This window comes from Rhea pennata, chromosome 5 (genome assembly GCF_028389875.1).
Source record: "Rhea pennata isolate bPtePen1 chromosome 5, bPtePen1.pri, whole genome shotgun sequence".
In the NCBI taxonomy this organism is placed as follows: domain Eukaryota; kingdom Metazoa; phylum Chordata; class Aves; order Rheiformes; family Rheidae; genus Rhea; species Rhea pennata.
The window spans coordinates 15,682,203-15,700,862 of NC_084667.1; the positions used below are offsets into that span (position 1 = coordinate 15,682,203).

At 41.3% G+C, this 18,660-nt stretch overlaps 1 protein-coding gene across 2 annotated transcripts in view; it reads right to left on the bottom strand.

The window, feature by feature from the left end:
* The window catches only part of GANC (glucosidase alpha, neutral C), a 31,501-nt gene extending 13,108 nt beyond the window's left edge, over positions 1-18,393 (bottom strand). For both annotated transcript variants that reach the window (XM_062577384.1, XM_062577385.1), the window contains exons 1-16: positions 18,338-18,393; positions 17,085-17,147; positions 15,349-15,457; positions 13,704-13,831; positions 13,007-13,189; positions 12,141-12,189; positions 10,627-10,693; positions 9,175-9,271; positions 8,412-8,592; positions 7,413-7,566; positions 4,789-5,024; positions 3,578-3,704; positions 2,508-2,587; positions 1,363-1,506; positions 855-951; positions 379-480 (exon numbers count right to left, since the gene is read on the bottom strand). In XM_062577384.1, the coding sequence (XP_062433368.1) occupies positions 379-480; positions 855-951; positions 1,363-1,506; positions 2,508-2,587; positions 3,578-3,704; positions 4,789-5,024; positions 7,413-7,566; positions 8,412-8,592; positions 9,175-9,271; positions 10,627-10,693; positions 12,141-12,189; positions 13,007-13,189; positions 13,704-13,831; positions 15,349-15,457; positions 17,085-17,147; positions 18,338-18,351 (1,831 nt within the window). In that variant the 5' untranslated portion in view covers positions 18,352-18,393. The remainder of the gene's footprint in view (positions 1-378; positions 481-854; positions 952-1,362; positions 1,507-2,507; positions 2,588-3,577; positions 3,705-4,788; positions 5,025-7,412; positions 7,567-8,411; positions 8,593-9,174; positions 9,272-10,626; positions 10,694-12,140; positions 12,190-13,006; positions 13,190-13,703; positions 13,832-15,348; positions 15,458-17,084; positions 17,148-18,337) is intronic.
* Between the last annotated feature and the right edge of the window lie 267 nt (positions 18,394-18,660).

Below are 18,660 nucleotides of genomic sequence, written 5' to 3' on the forward strand. Positions count from 1 at the left end.
CATGGGGCACTTGTGGTCTGGCTGCTGGGCAGCTGTTTGTCCAAACAAGAGCAGAAAATTGGTTTGACAATTTATCTTTTAATGAAATTGCCAGAGAGCTTTGGGAAGCTCAGTGAGTGCCTTCCCCAGTGACAGAGGACTGTCACAGTGATGGTATGGAACACCACCCAGATCCTGGCTCCAGGTGGGACACAAGCACTACAAAAGGCTTAGTGGAGAAAGGAGCCAAGTTGTTGACTTCTGAAAGTAGACTAATCTGTAAAACTGTCTGGAAATTCACTGTAGCATCAGAGCTTTTCACCATCTGTGTTGAAGCCTATCTCGGGATACAAAGTTGATGAAACCGGTGATCTATTCAGAGAGAGATAAACACCTTACCTCCACAGAACGAAATCCCTGCTATGCTGATGGTGAGCAGCATTGGAATGGAGATTTTCAAGTATTCCCACTCTGCTGTGTTGTCTCCAGTCCACACGGCCCCTGGAAATACCCAGTTTCAGAATTACACAGTCAAGTGGTGGGTACACTTCAGCTCACGCTTGCAGTTAAGGAGAAAAGACAAGAATGGTAGTGAACTACTGTTCCTGTCAATTATTTTATTTCATGCAATGTGCTCCTGAAATATGCAATAAAAGCTGGTGGTGATGTGTCACAGGACACAGATTGTTATTCTGCCTTTAACTTATACACATTCTGCCAGCCTTTCCTGAGATTTTGGAAGAGCTGCATCCTTATGAGCTAGCAATTTCAGTATTTCTAACATACTTTCTGTCCTCCTGTGTATTTAACTACTAGGCACCCAGCTTAATAAAAAACAATGCACTAGAGAGGGCATGTAGTTAGTTCTTGCTTACCATACTTCTGAGATCCAGCAAAAAAAGATCGTGTGAGGACAAATGGTCTCTCTTTTCCCAAAGAACGCTTGATGAGTCCATCTGCAGTTGCCATTTGCTGAAAATCACGGTAATAAAAGTCAGGGAGATAAACTCGCTAATTAGGTTATTTGCTACACAGCCATTTTAGCCCTTCCAATGCAGGAAAATTAAGAAATATGTATCCACAAATAATAGGTACTATTAAAAGAACACATTCTTACTAGGATATACGTGAGCAAAATAAAATAAATTACTAGTTATAATTAATGTCATTACACTGTTGCAGAAGAGAAGCATGGAATGTTTTGGTGTTGTCTTGTGGATCAGTCACAGAACAGTTTATTTCAAATACAGTAGTACTAGCACAACAGACTTTCAATCTGTGATGGAGACTGTGCAATACCTACTGCTGCATAAATACAATCCTCACCACAACAGATACAATGCATGAGGATAACTGCTGATTTGTGTCTCCAGACACTCTTACTTGGTAAAATCCATAAAGGTTGTGAACTTCCCGGTGCTCCCAGCTGCTGTAGTGCACAGCATCCTTCTGCATTGTTAGCTCTGCCCCTCTGAAGACCGAAGGCTCATTCATGTCATTCCACACAAAGAGGATATTAGTTGACCCCTAAGACACAGGATTGCAATTGAGACATAACAAACCTGCTGCCATGACATACCGTGTTCATCACTAGTGAGTGGTTCATCTCATAGCCTGAGCTATGTGTAGAAACAGCAGCAGCCAAGCAGGACACAGTAATTACACTCCAGTGGCCACCTGAAAGCTGCCAGAAGGCCTACCTTCTCTCTTGGTGGGCCTTTTGTTCAGGATGGCAGCCCACAAAATCATTTGATTTTTTGCAATTCTCACAAAGCTCGGCAAAGCTGCCTGCTATGCCTACCTTCTGGTGAGTGTGGAATGGCAAGGAAGATCAAAAGAGAAGTATTAAAAAGCCATGAAGAAATATCAGAAAAGGTCAGAAGAGAAAACCTGGATAGGAAAAGCAGTGTGGGAAATATCAGCTGACACATCATAGGAGTGATTTTAACAACCTCTACTGCAAAGCAGGACTTCAATGTGGGGAAGAAAATTGGAGGTTTCTGGCAGCGTTCAGCCAAGTACTTTCAGGAGTGGTTGAGAAGGCTGGAAGGAAGGTCAGGATGGAAGGAAGGTCAAGGTGATGTGACTGTGAGGACTGCAATGTTGCCTCCGACACCTCAGAGGATTCATTTCAGAGGTCACTGAGATGGGAATAACTATGTAATCTCTCAAATCTGTTATTCCCACTTCACTTGTTGTGTACTGTCAAGGTAGTAAAAGCTGGAAATGGGGCAGCTGTGTTGGATGATGAGTTGCTATAATGCCTCCACTCTGCACATTTTACTGCTAAAACTAGGTGAGCAGTTTCAGTGGCGGAGTATGGGTTAAAACTTTCTTAATTTAGACAAGGCCGTGGAGAATATTCTTCTGTAGTACTTCAGCATATCAAGGTATTTTCTTCTACATTACGCTAACACAACTATAAAAGCCAACAACTTGCTTAGCCAGTAGTTTATCTTCTCTCTTCCTCTCTTTTCCCCATTTTAAGATTTTCTGGGATGTTTAGATCGGAGCAAATAAATACAAACCTTGTACGTTTTGAAGGAAAATTGATCCGCATACCATTTTCGCACTTCAGGATTGGTGAAATCCAGATAACAAGAAGAACCTGCACATTCGGGAGATTCTAATTATTTACCTGATTTTAAGAGTGTGTATTGTCTTCCTATCTAAATAGAGTGGCCAGCAGATAGGATGCTTTCCACAATGGGCGGCAATGATATGCCTACTATTGTTTCTGAGACAGAAGTTCAGGAACAAATTCTAAGCCAACGCAGAACTCAGTATACCCCTTGCCACGCTCTGCAGACCAACAAATACAGACTCTGCAAGTCTGAAACTCAGCACCGTTTAAGGATTTTTGACAGAAATTTGAAGTATGCTCAGACATGAACAGGAAGCCAGAGAGGAGTAGAATCCCTTGTATTCTGAGCTCCAACAGGAAAGTGCCACTCAAAAGCTGAAAAACTATGTCCTGAGCCCCATGAGAGATCTGCAGTTGCAGTTCTATGTGCATACATATGCACACACAGATTAAAATATTAGAAATATTTAAATCACTGACATACTATGAGAAGTTGTAGTACATCCTTGACTTTTTCCACATTCTTTGACATTCCTTTGCTGTGATTGCACACTTTCAGCATGTAAGAAAAGAGAACAACCTCCTTTCTAAAGTAATTTGAGATCTCCTCATGAGAAATAACATATAGGATCACTGTATTATCACTCAAACTCATGCATCATCTGTATTATGGTTCATTTAATTTAATCCAGCCTATATCAAATGTGTTCACTGCAACAGACTAGACTTGATTTTTGTTACCTAAGACAAGCTGGGGAGGAGGTATGGGTGTTCTGCTCAAAAAATTCAACTCTTCTAGCTCTAGACACTGGGATTATCTGCAGAGCCAACAAATGCAGCAAAGCAAGTATTACAGCTGAAACAATTAGAACACGAACATACAAAAGCTAATGGAGCCACAAGGTATGCATGGATTGTGAGAAATTAATTCTATTTGCATGGGTGCTGGTTAAAATATCCTGCAAAGTTTATAAAATAAACAACTTGAAATGTAGAGACAGAAGAGTTCTTTACCTGGCCAACAAATGCCCTCAAAATCTTGTCCATTCCTGTCTTTCACAAAATATCCCTTGTCCTTGCCCTGTGAATACAGGGTGTATGTGGGATCAACCTTAATGTGGGGATCTATGATGACAACAAGCTGCCAGGATAAGAAAATGAAATGCATCATTAGCATCAACTGTACAGAGCACTCCAGTAAGAGTTCACATCTGATAAAAGGCAGATAAAAGAGTTCATTTCAAGTAAAGAATACCTTCTGTTACTAATTTTAGAAAGCAGTTACCAGTGCTTGTATATACTGTATATACTGTACTATACCTATGTAAAACAAATGAATTTACAAGGACATGAATTCATGCTTAGCCCTCTAAAATAAGGATCAACAAAACACTGTTTCAGAAGAAAGCTGAATTTAGTTCACTGTTGTATTCTGTTAATGGGAAAATACACTGACTTCTGAAGTGATGTCCCTGACTTAGACTATTTGCCTTGAGACTTTTAAATATATCTTAGTTTGTATAACACACGTCAGCAACAATTTCTAAACAAAAATAGTAATAGTAAAAAAAATCCAAGTATTGTATTTTGCAGTGTTATCTTCTGCTGCCATTAACTGCTCTGCTGTAAGGCTGGAAAAATACTATAGCTTCTATTAACAAACTTGAATGCTATTTCAACAGTTCCTCTGGCTGCTGGCTTTTGGCCAAAGCATTCAACCATTCAGCAGTTCTACAACTTTTAGATTTTAAATGTGTGTATTTTCATTTTTCTGTAATTCCAGAGAAGATTTTTTATGGTAAGAGAAAGGTCTATGGTAAGCAATCCTACCAACATAAAGGGCCAAATCCGAATTAATATATGCAAGAAATAAAATGTATTGTTAATAAAAAGAGACGTTGCAGCAAGGATAGCAATTACCAGTGGGGAGAGTTCACAATGTTAAGTTGAAAGATTTTCTGCTGTCTATAAATGACAGGACAGGGCTGCTTTCGTAAGATAGAGCCTCACACATGTTAAGCCTAGCCTGATGGTCAGGGTATAGAACAAACTACAGAATAAAATAATGGCACTAGGAGTTGGAGTCAATGAAATATCTTGCATACTGGAAGACTGTAACACAACCTAATTCATCCTTCCAATACTTGAACTACCTTGCTTAAAGCTAGATTGGGTATCTTCACGCTACAAAGAAATATTTTCTTCCTTCTTGCTATATTATTTACCTTGCGTTTTTGCTTCCTGAGAAGTTCCTGCATTCTTTTGGGGTTCTGGAATTTTTTCTTATCCCAGGTGAAATACCTCTTCCCATCTGTGTGCTCAATGTCCAGCCATATCACATCATAAGGAATGTCATGTTCATCAAAGCCAGCGTCTACTGCCTTGACATCTTGCTCATCCTCATAATTCCAGCGGCATTGATGGTAACCCAGAGAAAAGAGGGGAGGTAGGGCTTGAGTGCCTAGGAAGAATATATGAATGAAGATAACATGTTAATGCCATTCAGGATTTTATTCAGAGACTCCAGAAAAGTTAACTGGAGAGCCATGATTAATATGTAACTGTCTGCCGTAGGGAAATGCTGGCCTAAGTTTGAGCCTAGTGCACATTTTTCAAACTCAAGTGACTGAACCCTAGAAATAAGCTCACAGAATCACAGAGTCAGTGAGGTTGGAATGGACCTCTGGAGATCATCTAGTCCAACCTCCCTGCTCAGGCAGGGTCACCTAGAGCATGGTAGACGGGGTTGCATCTAGGCAGGCCTTGAAGATGTCCAGAGAAGGACACTCCACAGCCTCTCTGGGCAACCTGTGCCAGTGCTCTGTCACTCTCACAGGGAACAAATTCCCCCTCACCTTCAAGCAGAACTTCCTGTGGTTCAGTTTGTGCCCGTTGCCTCTAGTCTTTTCGCATGGGACAACTGAAAAAAGTTTGTCCCCATCCCCTTGACACCCTCTCTTCAGGTACTTGTACACATTGATAAGATCCCCCCCTTAGCCTTCTCTTCCCCAGGCTGAAGAGGCCCAGCTCTCGCAGCTGTTCCTCACAGGGCCGATGCTCCAGCCCTCTGACCATCTTTGTAACCCTATGCTGGACTCTCTCCAGTAGCTCCATGTCTCTCTTGTACTCGGGAGCCCACAACTGGACACAGAACTTGAGATGATGCCTAACCAGGGCTGGGTAGAGAGGCAGGATCACCTCCCTCATCTGCTGGAAACATCCTTCCTAATGCTCCTGAGGAGACCATTGGCCTTCCTGGCCACAAGGGCACATTCCTGGCTCATGGTCAACTTGTCATCCAACAGCACTCCCAGGACCTTCTCTGCAGAGCTGCTTTCCAGAAGGTCAGCCCCCAGCTTGTCCTGGTGCCTAGGGTTATTCCTCCCTAGGTGCAGGACTCTGCACTTGCCCTTGTTGAACCTCAGGAGGTTCCTCTCTGCCCAACTCTCCAGCCTGCCCAGGTCTCTCTGAATGGCAGCACAGCCCTCAGGTGTATCAGCCACTCCTCCCAGCTTGGTAGCATCAGCAAACTTGCTGAGGAGGCACTCTGTCCCCTCAGCCAGGTCACTGATGAAGAAGTTGAACAGGATGGGACCCAGTACTCAGCCCTGGGGGACGCCCCTAGCCACAGGCCTCCAGCTAGACTCCACGCCACTGATGACGACCCTCTGAGCTCTGCCTTTCAGCCAGTTCTCAGTCCACCTCACTGTCTACTTGTCTAACCTACACTTCTGAGCTTATCTAGGAGGATGTTATGGGAGACAGTTTCAAAAGCCTTGCTGAAGTTAAGGTACACAGCTCATAACAAACATTACAGCAACAGCCAGAGACAGCTGAGAGGGATGAAATGATAATGTAAGGGTGAGAAAGAACTTGCTGTTCCACAACGCTGAAGAGTTATTTTAGTGACTATTGCAATTTTATTTTTAAAATTTCTCTAATGTAAAAATATTTTGGGCGAACTTAGCTGTCATTAATGCAAACAACCAAATACATCAAACTCAGTAGAATGCCATCATTGTGACTGCTTGAAGCTGAGCAGTGAATTAGGCAAACAGGTGCCACAGTAAGGAGAACCATGGAGTTGCAATTGTCTAGATATTTTTAAATTAGAAAATACATATGTATCTGTATGCCAACAGGGGCAAGGATTTTTTCCACTGTGTGCACTTCAGCTTGGCAAGATCCTTTTGTGATCTGCTTACCTTCCTATTCCTGTTCAGCTGAACCACATTGTCTCCATAAAATCTATGTAGAAAATGCTATCATTGCTAACACACTACCAGGGATATTTCTGAGTTTTTCATTCTGTTTAGAATATGAAGAATTCTGCTTTTATAAAATGTTACGTCTTTTTCCTCCATTTTTTTATTCTCTTCCCATACCTCTTGCTTCTTTTCTTCTCCTGGCATTTATCTCCAGGGCACTTTTGTTCCCTCCTGTAACAGACACACTGAACAGCCATGTCTTCTTCCTTCTTTCTCTACTCTCCATTATCTATCCCTCCATAATTTCAGTCTTTTCTGATCATAAGACAGCCTGCGTTGACCACGACCAGGAGCTCTAATCCCCAGTGTTTCCTCTGTTCCTCTAACAGAGCAGTTTCAGAATAACTATGCTGGCTTCTCAACTAGATGTTTGGCCAGCTGCAGATGCTATGAAAACAAGGCTGAAAGCCCATTTTCATAAAGCATCAGCCTTTGCTCTGCAAACTGCAATTTCAGAACAACTGGCCTACCACACACAATGGGGTAGGCAAACATTGAACTACTTGCCGATACAGCGTGTTCCTCAGAGAATCTCCTCATCTAATGTGCCGTACTCTCTCTTCAATTATGTGAGCTAGTACCTGTCAGCTGTGCAAACTGCTTGAAGACATCAAAAGCAGTGGGTCCCATCAGCAGGAAAACATCAATGATCCCACTCTCTGACATCCAGCGCACATCAGTTTGAGGCAGTACCCTCTGCTTAGCAGTCTCTGCAGTGGATCTGGAGGGCACATGCTTTGAAGAGAACCATATTAAAGCTGAATCTATCAAATCTTTGTTCAATGAAGATACAGAGCAAAGATGGAAACACAAAGAATTCTAACTGTTACATATATTGTGCTGAAAGTTTACTATATATTCTTCGCCAACCTTTTGTCTTGCATAATGCATACACAAAATACAGATTTAGAGTTAATAAGAAAAAATGGATGAGGAGCACAGTAATTAAAATATTTTCTGTAACCTGCTTAAAAACTATGCCCTGTCTGCCTGAGCTTTAAAATCACTCAGAAGTAATAAAAAAATGAATAATTTAAACCATATAATTAAGTATTGGAATAAAGCAGGATTTTTTTCATTATTTCATTTTCAGCAGAATTCATATATTTGTACTTCAGGAGCTGAGCTTATCTCCTGAATTCTTTGTATATTTCTTGAAAGTCAATTGCACTCCACAGAAAAAATATGTCAGCTGAGGAGAAATGAGTGGCAATGACAAGAACTTAAAATTTCCAAAATATTCCTCAAAACAAAAGAGAATTATGATTTTTCTTAGCCTTTTTTTCTGCCTGCTACATCCACTTGTGTAGACTTTTCTGCTCTAGTGTTGCATATGTCCTCTCTGCTACCTCTTGTACACCTGTCAAAACATAAAACCTATAACTTGGCATTTGAAAGAATTCATTTTGTTCTTTTCAAAGGCTTAACAAAATAAATGCAGGAGAAATGAACAAAAGATTGACAATTCTTTGTTAGGAGGAAGACGATTTATCTCTAATGATTCTGTCATGCTGCTGCTGGTCCTGTCCTGAGGTGCTTTCTTTCACTATTAAATTCTGTGGGCCATGGGCAACTCTCACCTCAGCTACTGCCTTTGTGCTAATATCCACCAGTGTTTCTGAAGAGTTCAGCCAGAAGATCCCAGAAGTTCTGTTAGGCTTGTGGGCTAAGAGAAAGGGCACGGAACCATAAATGCCTATTTTGTCATGTATCTTATGGCCAAAAATATCCAAATTATAAAGCCGGTAGGCATCACCATCACTGGAACAAACAAACAGATGTGTCATATGTAAGCATCCTGCACTAGCCAATTTTAGCTTTAGTTCTGCCAAACTCAGTGAACATTCTGTATTGTGGTCTATCGTTTATCATCCAGAGCTGAAGTGAAGACAACCTAGATTATCGCTTCTTTGCTTTGGTCCTAGCTGGCTAAATCAAATGCCAGTGAAACTACTGCTCATTCGCTCTAGGCTCTAACTTATGAATCCTGAATTCTTCTATCCCCTTGAAATACATGAAGTCCTAATGCAGCTGCTCGTTTAAGATTTTCAATAATATATGTTCTGTTTAAATGCAATTCATTTTGCAATTCTGAAAAAAAACTACATGGAAAACAGAGAGAGAACAGAAAGGATCATTCATTAAACTACAGAGTGGGAAGTGGATCAGTTGAGTCCACAGGGACAGAGGCTATGACTTAGCATGCTACTAACTTTGAACTAAAAGGCACACTAGATAGGATAAACATATCCCAAACTGCTGTTTTTATTAAATCCTTCAGATAGCATTACAGCTTTTTGCAAAAGCAACAATACCTTTATTAGCAGTCTGCCACCTCTTTACCTGGTGTTTTTGAGAAGGAGTGTTTCTGTATGTTGTGGTATTCCATAAGTATGTTCAAATCCATGTAAAGAGAAATCCATGCCTACAGAACTAGGGCCTATGGGAGTAAGAAAAGACTATTTAAATGAAAACACAAGAGCACAGAGTTCCATTCTCAGCCTTAGATGAAAGCAACAGAGCAGAATAACCTAAATGTAATGAAAAATAATAATAATTTAAAGAGTTTTAGTAAGCAGTTTTTTCACACTTCAAGTTCACATTCATTATTACTTATGTACTGTACTCCTTATCTTCTTAAGAAGGTAAAATGAATTAGTTTAATGGAAAAACATGTAATAGTGGGTCACTTCTTTACTATGCAGTAAAACTCTTTATATTTATTTCCTGTCTGTAACCCACTACCTATAAGCCAAGCTGAGCTGCACAGTGGTACAGCAGGATGGATGTTAGAGTCAGTCGCCTGTTTTCTAACACTCCTCTCTTCAGCCTCAGCTAAAAGAGCAAGATGCACAAGTGCCTCTGTCAGTGAAATCATCTTTTCACACTACTGAATCCAGATCAGCTTCTGGCATGTGACCAGAGACCCTCCAGACTGACCAGCAGTGGCTCCAGGATCAGAACTTCACCAAATGGACTTTATTCCCCCAACAGAGAGAAGGCAGTGAATCTATGACATTGGCCTAATTCATCAGACACAACATGCACAACAGTGACAGCTTCTTCCATTTGCATGCCTTGACTGCAAACTGAAGAAACCCTTACTTTCAGACTAGGGTCTGAAAGCTCTTTCAGACTTTGCTGTGTTTACAGCAGCTGTCAGGCAGCGCTGGCTGCTAAAAAAGGTTGTATGATAGAGGTAATAAATGGAGTTAACCAACTCAACTCATGCAGAACACAACCAGACAGACAGCAGATGGTAATGACTTCCGGTCTTTAATAGTTTAAACTGTATTTGAGCTACTGACCTACAGGTTTCTAAACCACTCATTATTATTATTATTACTTACATCTACTCAGTATTTCCTTTTGTATTCCCCTACATTTCCCTGTAATAATTATTAATGCTTGGATATCATGATGTCTGATGTGTCATGAGAATAAGCTACAGGTGAAATCAATGTTATGTGCTGATATTTAAAAAAAAAGAGTAAGTTATATACCATTCACCCACTCCAGACAGGGTCATGCTGTGTGAAGAATGAGACATATCCCTCTCTGATGAAATGTGTCACATTTAATGTGTTCCCTCCTGACTAGATACCTAACAGATTCTTCCAGTACCTTCATCAAATTTGTTACAAATACGTGGTAACTGATAGACAATTTAAAAGAAGGATAGAGGAGAGGTACTGGTAAACATTAAGTAGCTAAACAGAAAGCAGGCAGAAATATGAACGCACACAGGTATACACAAAACAATAAAGCTGTTTTCAGAATGAGATCAAGACTCACCATGGGCTTTGATGTCTATAAAACTGCCGAATTTCTCTTGCCAGAGTCCTAGATCCTCTTGTTTCTCCTACATAAATAAAAATACATAAGCCTAGGAAATGCAGCTGCTCAGGCCATATATTTCTAAGCAAAACATCTTTACTTACATGAGATTTATACATGATTAACTGATTATTTGCCAAATATGGCTAATATACATGAATACAAAATGCAATTCGGATTCTGCTGCATGAATGTTACACCGAAGAACTGACATGCTAGTGGAGAGCAAGAGCACTCTGCTGCAGCAGAAGACAGCACAAAAGTAATAACTGCATTCCTGAACTCTTAATATACTTACGAAATTTCAGTGTGATTTATGATGGGAGATGTTGGAACCACATAGAAAAATCTATACAAAAAAAGAAGCCAACTCCCTTCCTTCCCAAACTGTAAGTCAGACAACAAACAAGCTCTGTAGACTCTCCAGAGTCCTACTTGTATACCTGATACATTTAGCCTCCCTCAAATTGTGTCCTGTGCCCTGCTATTCATTGTCCTTAAATTTCAACTGTCTGCGGTGTCTTTCCTACTTTTCTTTTCTAATTTTATTCCAGAATAAGTGGACATGGCCTGGCCAGCAGTGTGACTGCCTCAGAGCAAGCACACTCTGCAGCAGAACCTAGAGTTCAGATGCAAGTATGCTGCAGGTAGCGTAGCTTCTGCCATTTATAACAGCATGGTAGAGTAATAGCCATCTGCTCACGAAGAGACTAAAATTACATCATGGGTATAACTCAGTCAACTGAGAAAAATGGTATGTGTCTTTATGCACTGCCAAGACCAGGTCCTTTTTCACAGAGAATCTTATAATTGTAGTAGGCATGGACATATGTGGAAACATATCTTTGGACTGGTTATAAAACAGTTCTTTTATTTTTTTTTTCAAATCATCTCTGCAATGAAAAGGGAATTTGAAAATGAGCAAGTATCATCATGAAGCTCCCTGTTATGCATCTGCTCCAAATTAAAGAACAGAGATCAAGAACAGAAGAAAAATAATCTAAAGAAGAGCCAGATCTACCTGATGCTTTCTGCAGCCCTTACAACACAAACAAACTTTAACTCAATTACAAATTTGGCAAAATATCTCAATCTGAAATCCAGATCCTTTTAGAAAGTCAATAAAAAATACTTAGACTAAGAAAAAGTTTTATCAGCTATACAGGAACACACATACATGGAACACCTGATGTGGGACCCTCAACCACATTCATCTCTCCTGTGAAAAAATGACTAGAAAGCCCACAGCACACTGTAATAAGCTCCAAAAAAAAGAAAAAAAAATCACTGCATTTTGGGGTTATGATAAAGATGAAGTCACTGCTATCTGTTGCATTTTAGGTATGGCTGGCCTTCTATTTGGCTGTTTGTAAGCACATTACCAGAAGAAATCATGAGCAGGTGATTCTAATGAACGAATTATTTTTTCTATAATATATTCATGCTAGAATCACAGAGTAAGCATAGGTTACCTTAGAGGAGTCACTTGCTGTCTCCTCCTTGTTTTCTGCTGTAGTTTTCCTAGTGAAAACAAATACATAGAAATAAACATTTTATTGACAATGTAAGGGAAGATTTCAAGTAGACAATTCATAAAGCATTATGCATTATATAGCAGTTTTTGGTTACTATTTTGAAAACTAGTATCACAGTTGAGAGCTTTAATTATCTAATCTTAATAGTCAAATTTTAATAGTCAATGTCAAAAAAAAATTCATTCTATATTTATGTTGATTCCTTGGGCTTTCACATTTTTCTTCTGTGTCAGCATTTAACCCACCCAGAAGATCCTCCGGTCATTCTTCTTCTGCTCTGTACATTAAAATTTTTGAAGCAATTTTCTTGAGGAGAAAGCTGTCTGCTATTTTCCGAGTCTTGATAAATGTCCTGCACTGTGGTTTCTCATCCTCTTAATGCCACGCAGTGGGACTGGCCTGTAAACTGTTGCAACTATATGACACATTATAAAGGGAACAAAACTTCCTTAAGGAGCAATTTAGTCATAAACAAAGAGGAGACAAAACTGAAAACCTCATCATGTTGCCATCACTGACTCCCAAGAAAGACAACAGAACATGAACACTCTAAGTGTCCTAGAGAATTGGCTCTTAAATGAGGTTAGCATGAGCACATGGCTGCTGTAAGGGTTTCAAACTGCCTGCAATTAATTGACTTAGAATTCATTTGTTAAAATTTCACTGCTTACTGACACGAGGAAAAAGGGATGTCAGGTTTCAAGGTGTCAGGGCTTCCACCACAGAAATCACAGTTCCACAGAACTGCTTATCTTCAGCTATAGCACTAATTAGACATATGGTGGAATACAAAGATACTATACCTATCACTGGGAGGTGGTTGTAGGTGCTCAAAATATAATAACCCATTGGAATTAATGCTCAGAACAATCTCATCCTTGGACTGTAGCTCAATCTGGAAGGGGTTTGCTGTGACCTGAAGCTTGTATTCCTCATTAACACTTTTCAGCACCAAAATATCTGCCTCCTTATGGAATATAGAGAGTCTGCAAATGAAAAACAACCACAGTTTTACATAAGTCAGCAACATGTGAAACCTATTGTAGCTAAATATCAAACTGAAACAAAATATCAGCCAAGAATATCTGCATATAGTATAAAGGCTCATGTTGAGGCAAAGACCCCCAAATACATTCTGTGTTCAGGCTCCATTTCACAATGCAATAGGTGGCTACAGAACTGCCTTAAACATTTTCCAAAGTTCGCATTTATTTCACATTAACAGGTAATACTTAGATAAAATGATGCATCATAACTGGTAGGCTATTTTTGGCCATGACAAATAACTGCAAGTTTCTGATATACATGAATAAACTTTCTCTTTTGTATTTAACATTAATTTTTGAAAACAAATTAATCACACGCATTTTTATTTTCTCTCTCTGTAACTTCTTGGTATGTGAGACACAACTGTAAGTTCAACACAAATGAGAGGGAGCGCATCTTTGAAAGTGAAGCTCTATAAGGTACTGATATGCTAAATCATCTCCCATCACTTACCTGTGGGTGGTAGGTTCCTTTATGAGAACATCAGGAACTTCATACCTTGCTCTGAGAGGAGCTGCCTCATTAATTTTAAGCCTGAAAATGTTGCCCTCTATTTCACAAATTTCTACTTTTAGAAGAACCTAGAAGCAAACAGGTACACTGGCAATAAAAAGAAAAACAATTTACTTCTCAACTCAAAGTCATCAGACACTTCCTGTCTGAAAACAAAAGCATGTCTGCTTTCTTATTTAATGCACGTTAGTACTGCAGAGTAACAATCATCATCCGTCTGAATTTACATCAGCTACTTCTACTTCTCTGCGTTGAAGAAGCAACTCTTTTTAAGTGGACTCTCTTGCCTAGCATTTTGCAGCTCTTCCCACAAACAGTAAGGAAAACACTAATCTTGAAGCTTGGAAACTTTTACTACTATGCTGTCAATGTAAGAGAAGAGTACTACTCAGATACTGACGAACTGTGTCAGAAAGACACCCGAAGAAAATGCATAATAGTACTCTATCCACCAAGATATATTACCTGCTGTTTTACAGTTTGGGGAATCGTGAAGTCACTGTTCTAACTCATAAAAAATGATCTTTTTTCTTCTCCTAGGGATCTCTGTGCAAGAATTAAGGTTTTTCCTGATTTCTTCTTTCTTAGTCTTTCCTCCTGTGAAACACAGAATTGACTAAAGAAATTTGGCCTGGTATCTTTTCCCTTCACCTGGAAGCCAATTAGTCCTGTTCTCTTCCAGGGGATGAAAGAACTGTGAGGCCAGACAGAGAGCAGGCAAGAGAGAAGAAATTTGAGTTCCAAATCCCACCCCCTAGGAAATATTTTACACTACAGTATCTTTAAACAAGTGTCTTTAGTTTTTCACCTCTTTTCTGAGTACCTTAAAGTCTAGGCAAAAAATAGGCTGCTTTTTCTGTGCTGATTGCAGAAAGGTCGGGATCACCAAGAGAAACAGAAAATTCATGCAGTCTCTCTCATGTGATGGTTAGAGCACGGAATGGGAATGCTATAGTTCCAAACTCTCATGATCTAAGGCAGGTTTAGGCTATCCATTCCCTGGGAAACTGTGTTAGCTGTTACACTTCAGAGAAATGGGAGACACTCCTCTTCCAAGGCTGTCTTCTTAACAGTGAATCTATCTAGGGATGAGAAAGACTTTTTTCTCCCGAAAAGCTGCTTTTGAGCAAACACAGGAATATGCAGGCATGGTTAGGAGGTGCTGAAAAGTACTTAAGTTCTTAATCCATTAAGCAAATAGAATTTACTGTTTTGGAATAGTGCAGAAAACTCTGAATTAAAAATATTTTTTTCAGAAAAAAAAATCTGTTCAGATTTTTCATAGAGCCATTAAAGATTTTTTTTTATTAAAATATCTGGTCTCCTTGAATAGTCTCAAATTGTCAGAAAAGTATTGACCAGAAATGATATCTTTATACTGATACTTTGCATCATATCATAAAAAACTACTACTGAAGGACCTCAAGTATTATCAGACCATTTGCTAATATTCACTGCTACTTCTGGAAACTCTCTTATAATAAGTGAGACCTATCAAAATGGTGTGTTTATACTCCATGGTGTGTTTATACTCCCTTTATGAGGCAGTAAGTGTAAATACTTTCTTACGAAAATGAGATCTCACCTTATTCTCCTCATGAATAATTTGGAATTTGACATTGTCATCACTTAATGCAACTGAATCCAACAACGCTTTATACGAGGATTTTCCAGGATGTAGAATTTTCTGACGTCTGTCAAGACAAAAAAGTATTTTTGATCTTTCTAATTGTTGCAGCTTAAACCACACATCAGGACACTATACCAGATAAGAAATGTTTACTTAATAATTTTGACTTGAGTTTTTTCAAATACTAGCATTATCAGTGCTTCAAGAAAAGGGGAAAGAGAGGGCATATGGTTCTGAGCACACATACATGAACATATTTATATATGAACGAGATATGAAACACAGGAGTTTAGCAACCCATCACCACCCTATGTGTTGTTTGTTTTTTTAAACAGTAACAGGTTTAATTCAAGTGACTAGTTAAATACTAAGTTGTCCAGTTACATTCTGCTTCTTTCTAAGACTCCAGCTGAATAAAACATTTTCACTTCCTTTCATATGCAGCAGCATATGAAAGCATATGAAGCCTGGTTTGCAGCACTCTCATGAACAGCTTTTACATTCTGTGGTGATGAAGCAATTTGCGTTTGTAATTTTTAACTGCCTGGACATGCACTCCAGCATATTCCTCTTCAAGGGATACTCTGGAGCCTGCAGATCCAAAAAAGCACTTTGCCTTGCCACACCTACTGCTTGGGCTGTCAAAGCAAAAGAAAGAACTGAAAAAAGGAAAATGGCCAAAGTCTGGATGGGCTGCTGTAAGTTTTCACTGAAGCTTTAAGCCCTGGTGTTGTTTTGAGGACAGAGTACTTGAATTAAAGACTTTCTCCACTGTTCGGAGAATGCTTCTTGCTAAACTAAGGTTCTACAAACTATTTGAATGCAACACTCTGTTGCTACATTAAGGGGAAGTTTCTTTACTGGTAAACTGACTTTGTTTCCTTGAAAATATATATTGCACAAATGTAGGCAGATACAGGATTTTTTTTAACAGTATCTGATGCTTGCCAACAACGGAAAGATCCTGTTGAGAAATTAGATTTGTTGCATTAAAATGACGATAGGCTAAAGACAGATGATACAGAAAGAGGGAGTCATGCTCCCATTGGCAAAGTGGTGTTTTGGACTTTTGAATGTAATTTTCAGCAGGATAGAAGCAAATGTCTGAAATTGTAACCCAGTATGTCAATGGCTAATTGGTGTGCCACTAGGCAATCATTCCTTTTACCTGGGAAACACAGAAGACAATGGAGGATGGAAGGGGAAAAAAAAGGGAGATATATCTCAGTTAGAAATGTGACAAGAAAGGAGCATTTAGGTCAAGACTAGCTTGAACAGAGTAATCAGTTTATGTTTGATACTGAATTCTGGATAAGATACTTGCTCAACTGCAGCATAATCTTTTAATTTATTGTCAGAAAGCTTTGAGAACAAATGGCAGAAATTTTGGAAGACTCTCTCTCTTGAGAGTTCTATCATTTTGAATTCCCTATATTCAAAGTCAAGAAAATGAGTTCCTTTTGATTCTATCTAGAATTAAAATATGGCAGGGGCTTTGTCAGATGAGAGGACTGACAACTCTGGGAATTTTAAGAGAAGAGGTTTTGGATACAAGATTCCACCTTAGCTTTTCTGCTCCTTTAAAATATGCTGATTACCGCATGTTTAAAAGTAAGTGGAATGCTCACTTTGAAAAGTGCATCCTGAAAATAGCAGATTATGATTACATACACTACAATCCTTCCCCTTACCTGTAAAAAGCAATCTGGTTGCATTCCTTAAACCGGCTTTTGTCCACAGCCTCATCCTGGACACTAGAAAGAGCAGAAAATGAGAACTCTTATGTGTGTTCAGCAAAGGCCTGCTGAATGATTAGATGATGGAAGTCCTGTTCAAGAGTGGTTAGGATTAAGGATAGTACAAACAGCTCTGACATACAAAACGTTGGACTTTGAACTACTGTTTTTGAATATATGAGCAATTATTACAGATTTAGGTTAATAGTAAGCGGCTTCCTTTTAAACTTTGAGAGTTTGCCCAGACAAACAATTGAGTATGAGATGAACAGCTGAATCTTAGTGCATGTGAATTCTTGGAGCCTTGCATTTTGACTCAAGTTCTCTTTCTGGAGCCCTTCCAGTTAAACACTCAGTTCCACTAATATGAATGCAGAAATGGGCAGGGCCGGCAGGAAAGAAGAAACTCTGCTTCCATCTCTCCTACCTGCTGCGGGAGCAATGAGGGAGGGATGCTTCTCATGGCCTTCCTGACCTTCTGATTGCTCTGTGTTAGCTCCAGACTTAGCGGACCTCTGAATCTGTCAGAAAACTGTTAATTTTTGGCTTTTCTGAAAAAAAAATGGACTACCAGCAGCGTCCGAATCAAAACACTCCTCAGACCACATCGAGTTCAGACACACAGGGGAGAATAAGGTCCTCACATCTGCAGGCAAAGAGCTGTCGCTTACCAAGCACTTAGCAATTACACACGCGCGACGGATGAAAAGGCGGACGGCAGTCCCGAAGGCCTGATCGCAGCCACTCTGACCCAGCGTGCGCACACCGCACCGCCGCTGCGGAGCGGACCGCAACCTTGGGTTTGGGGCAGTTCAACCCTGCTTATTACACGGCGCTTCGGCTCACGCTGCCGGAGCCCTTCTGTCCCCGGCGCCGCCGCCTGCGACACCTCGGCGCACGGCGGGCCATCCGCGAGGGGTTTTGCCGGGGCGGGAACGGTGTCTTTATTTTTAACCGCCTGCAGCCGGAGCGAGGCCAAGCGCGGTGACACACCGCGCGCGGAGCAGCAGGGCGGCGACGGCGCTGCCCCGGCGGGACGGCGGGGACGCGCTTCCCGCGGCGCCTCCGCAGGAAGCCGAAGCCCGCCCCCCACCCTCACCGCGGGGGCCGCCGCTGCTCCCCCTGGCCCCCCTCGCGGGAACGGGAACGCGCAGCGGCTGCGGCGGGCCGGCCCCCACGGGGTCCCCTCCCGCCCCCCGGGCCGTTACCTGATCCCCTCCATGGCGGCGCCCCGCCAGCGCGCGGTGGGGCGGCGGCGGCGGCAGGGAGCCCGCGGCGGGCGGCGGCGCTCCGCGGCGGCTGCGCTTCGCCCGCTGCCGGGGCCCTTGGCCGGGCCGCTACCCGCCGGCCACGGGGGCGGCGCAGGCTCGCGCGAGGCAGCGGCTCCGCCCCGCGCCGCCGCCGTTCGCCCACGACAGCCGCCGCCGCCCTCCGCGGGGAGCGGAAGGGGCGCGGCCAACGCGGCGGCCTCCGTGCGGCGGGATGGCGGCGGCGGCGGCGGCGCCGCGCTGCGGGGGGTGGCGGCGGCGGC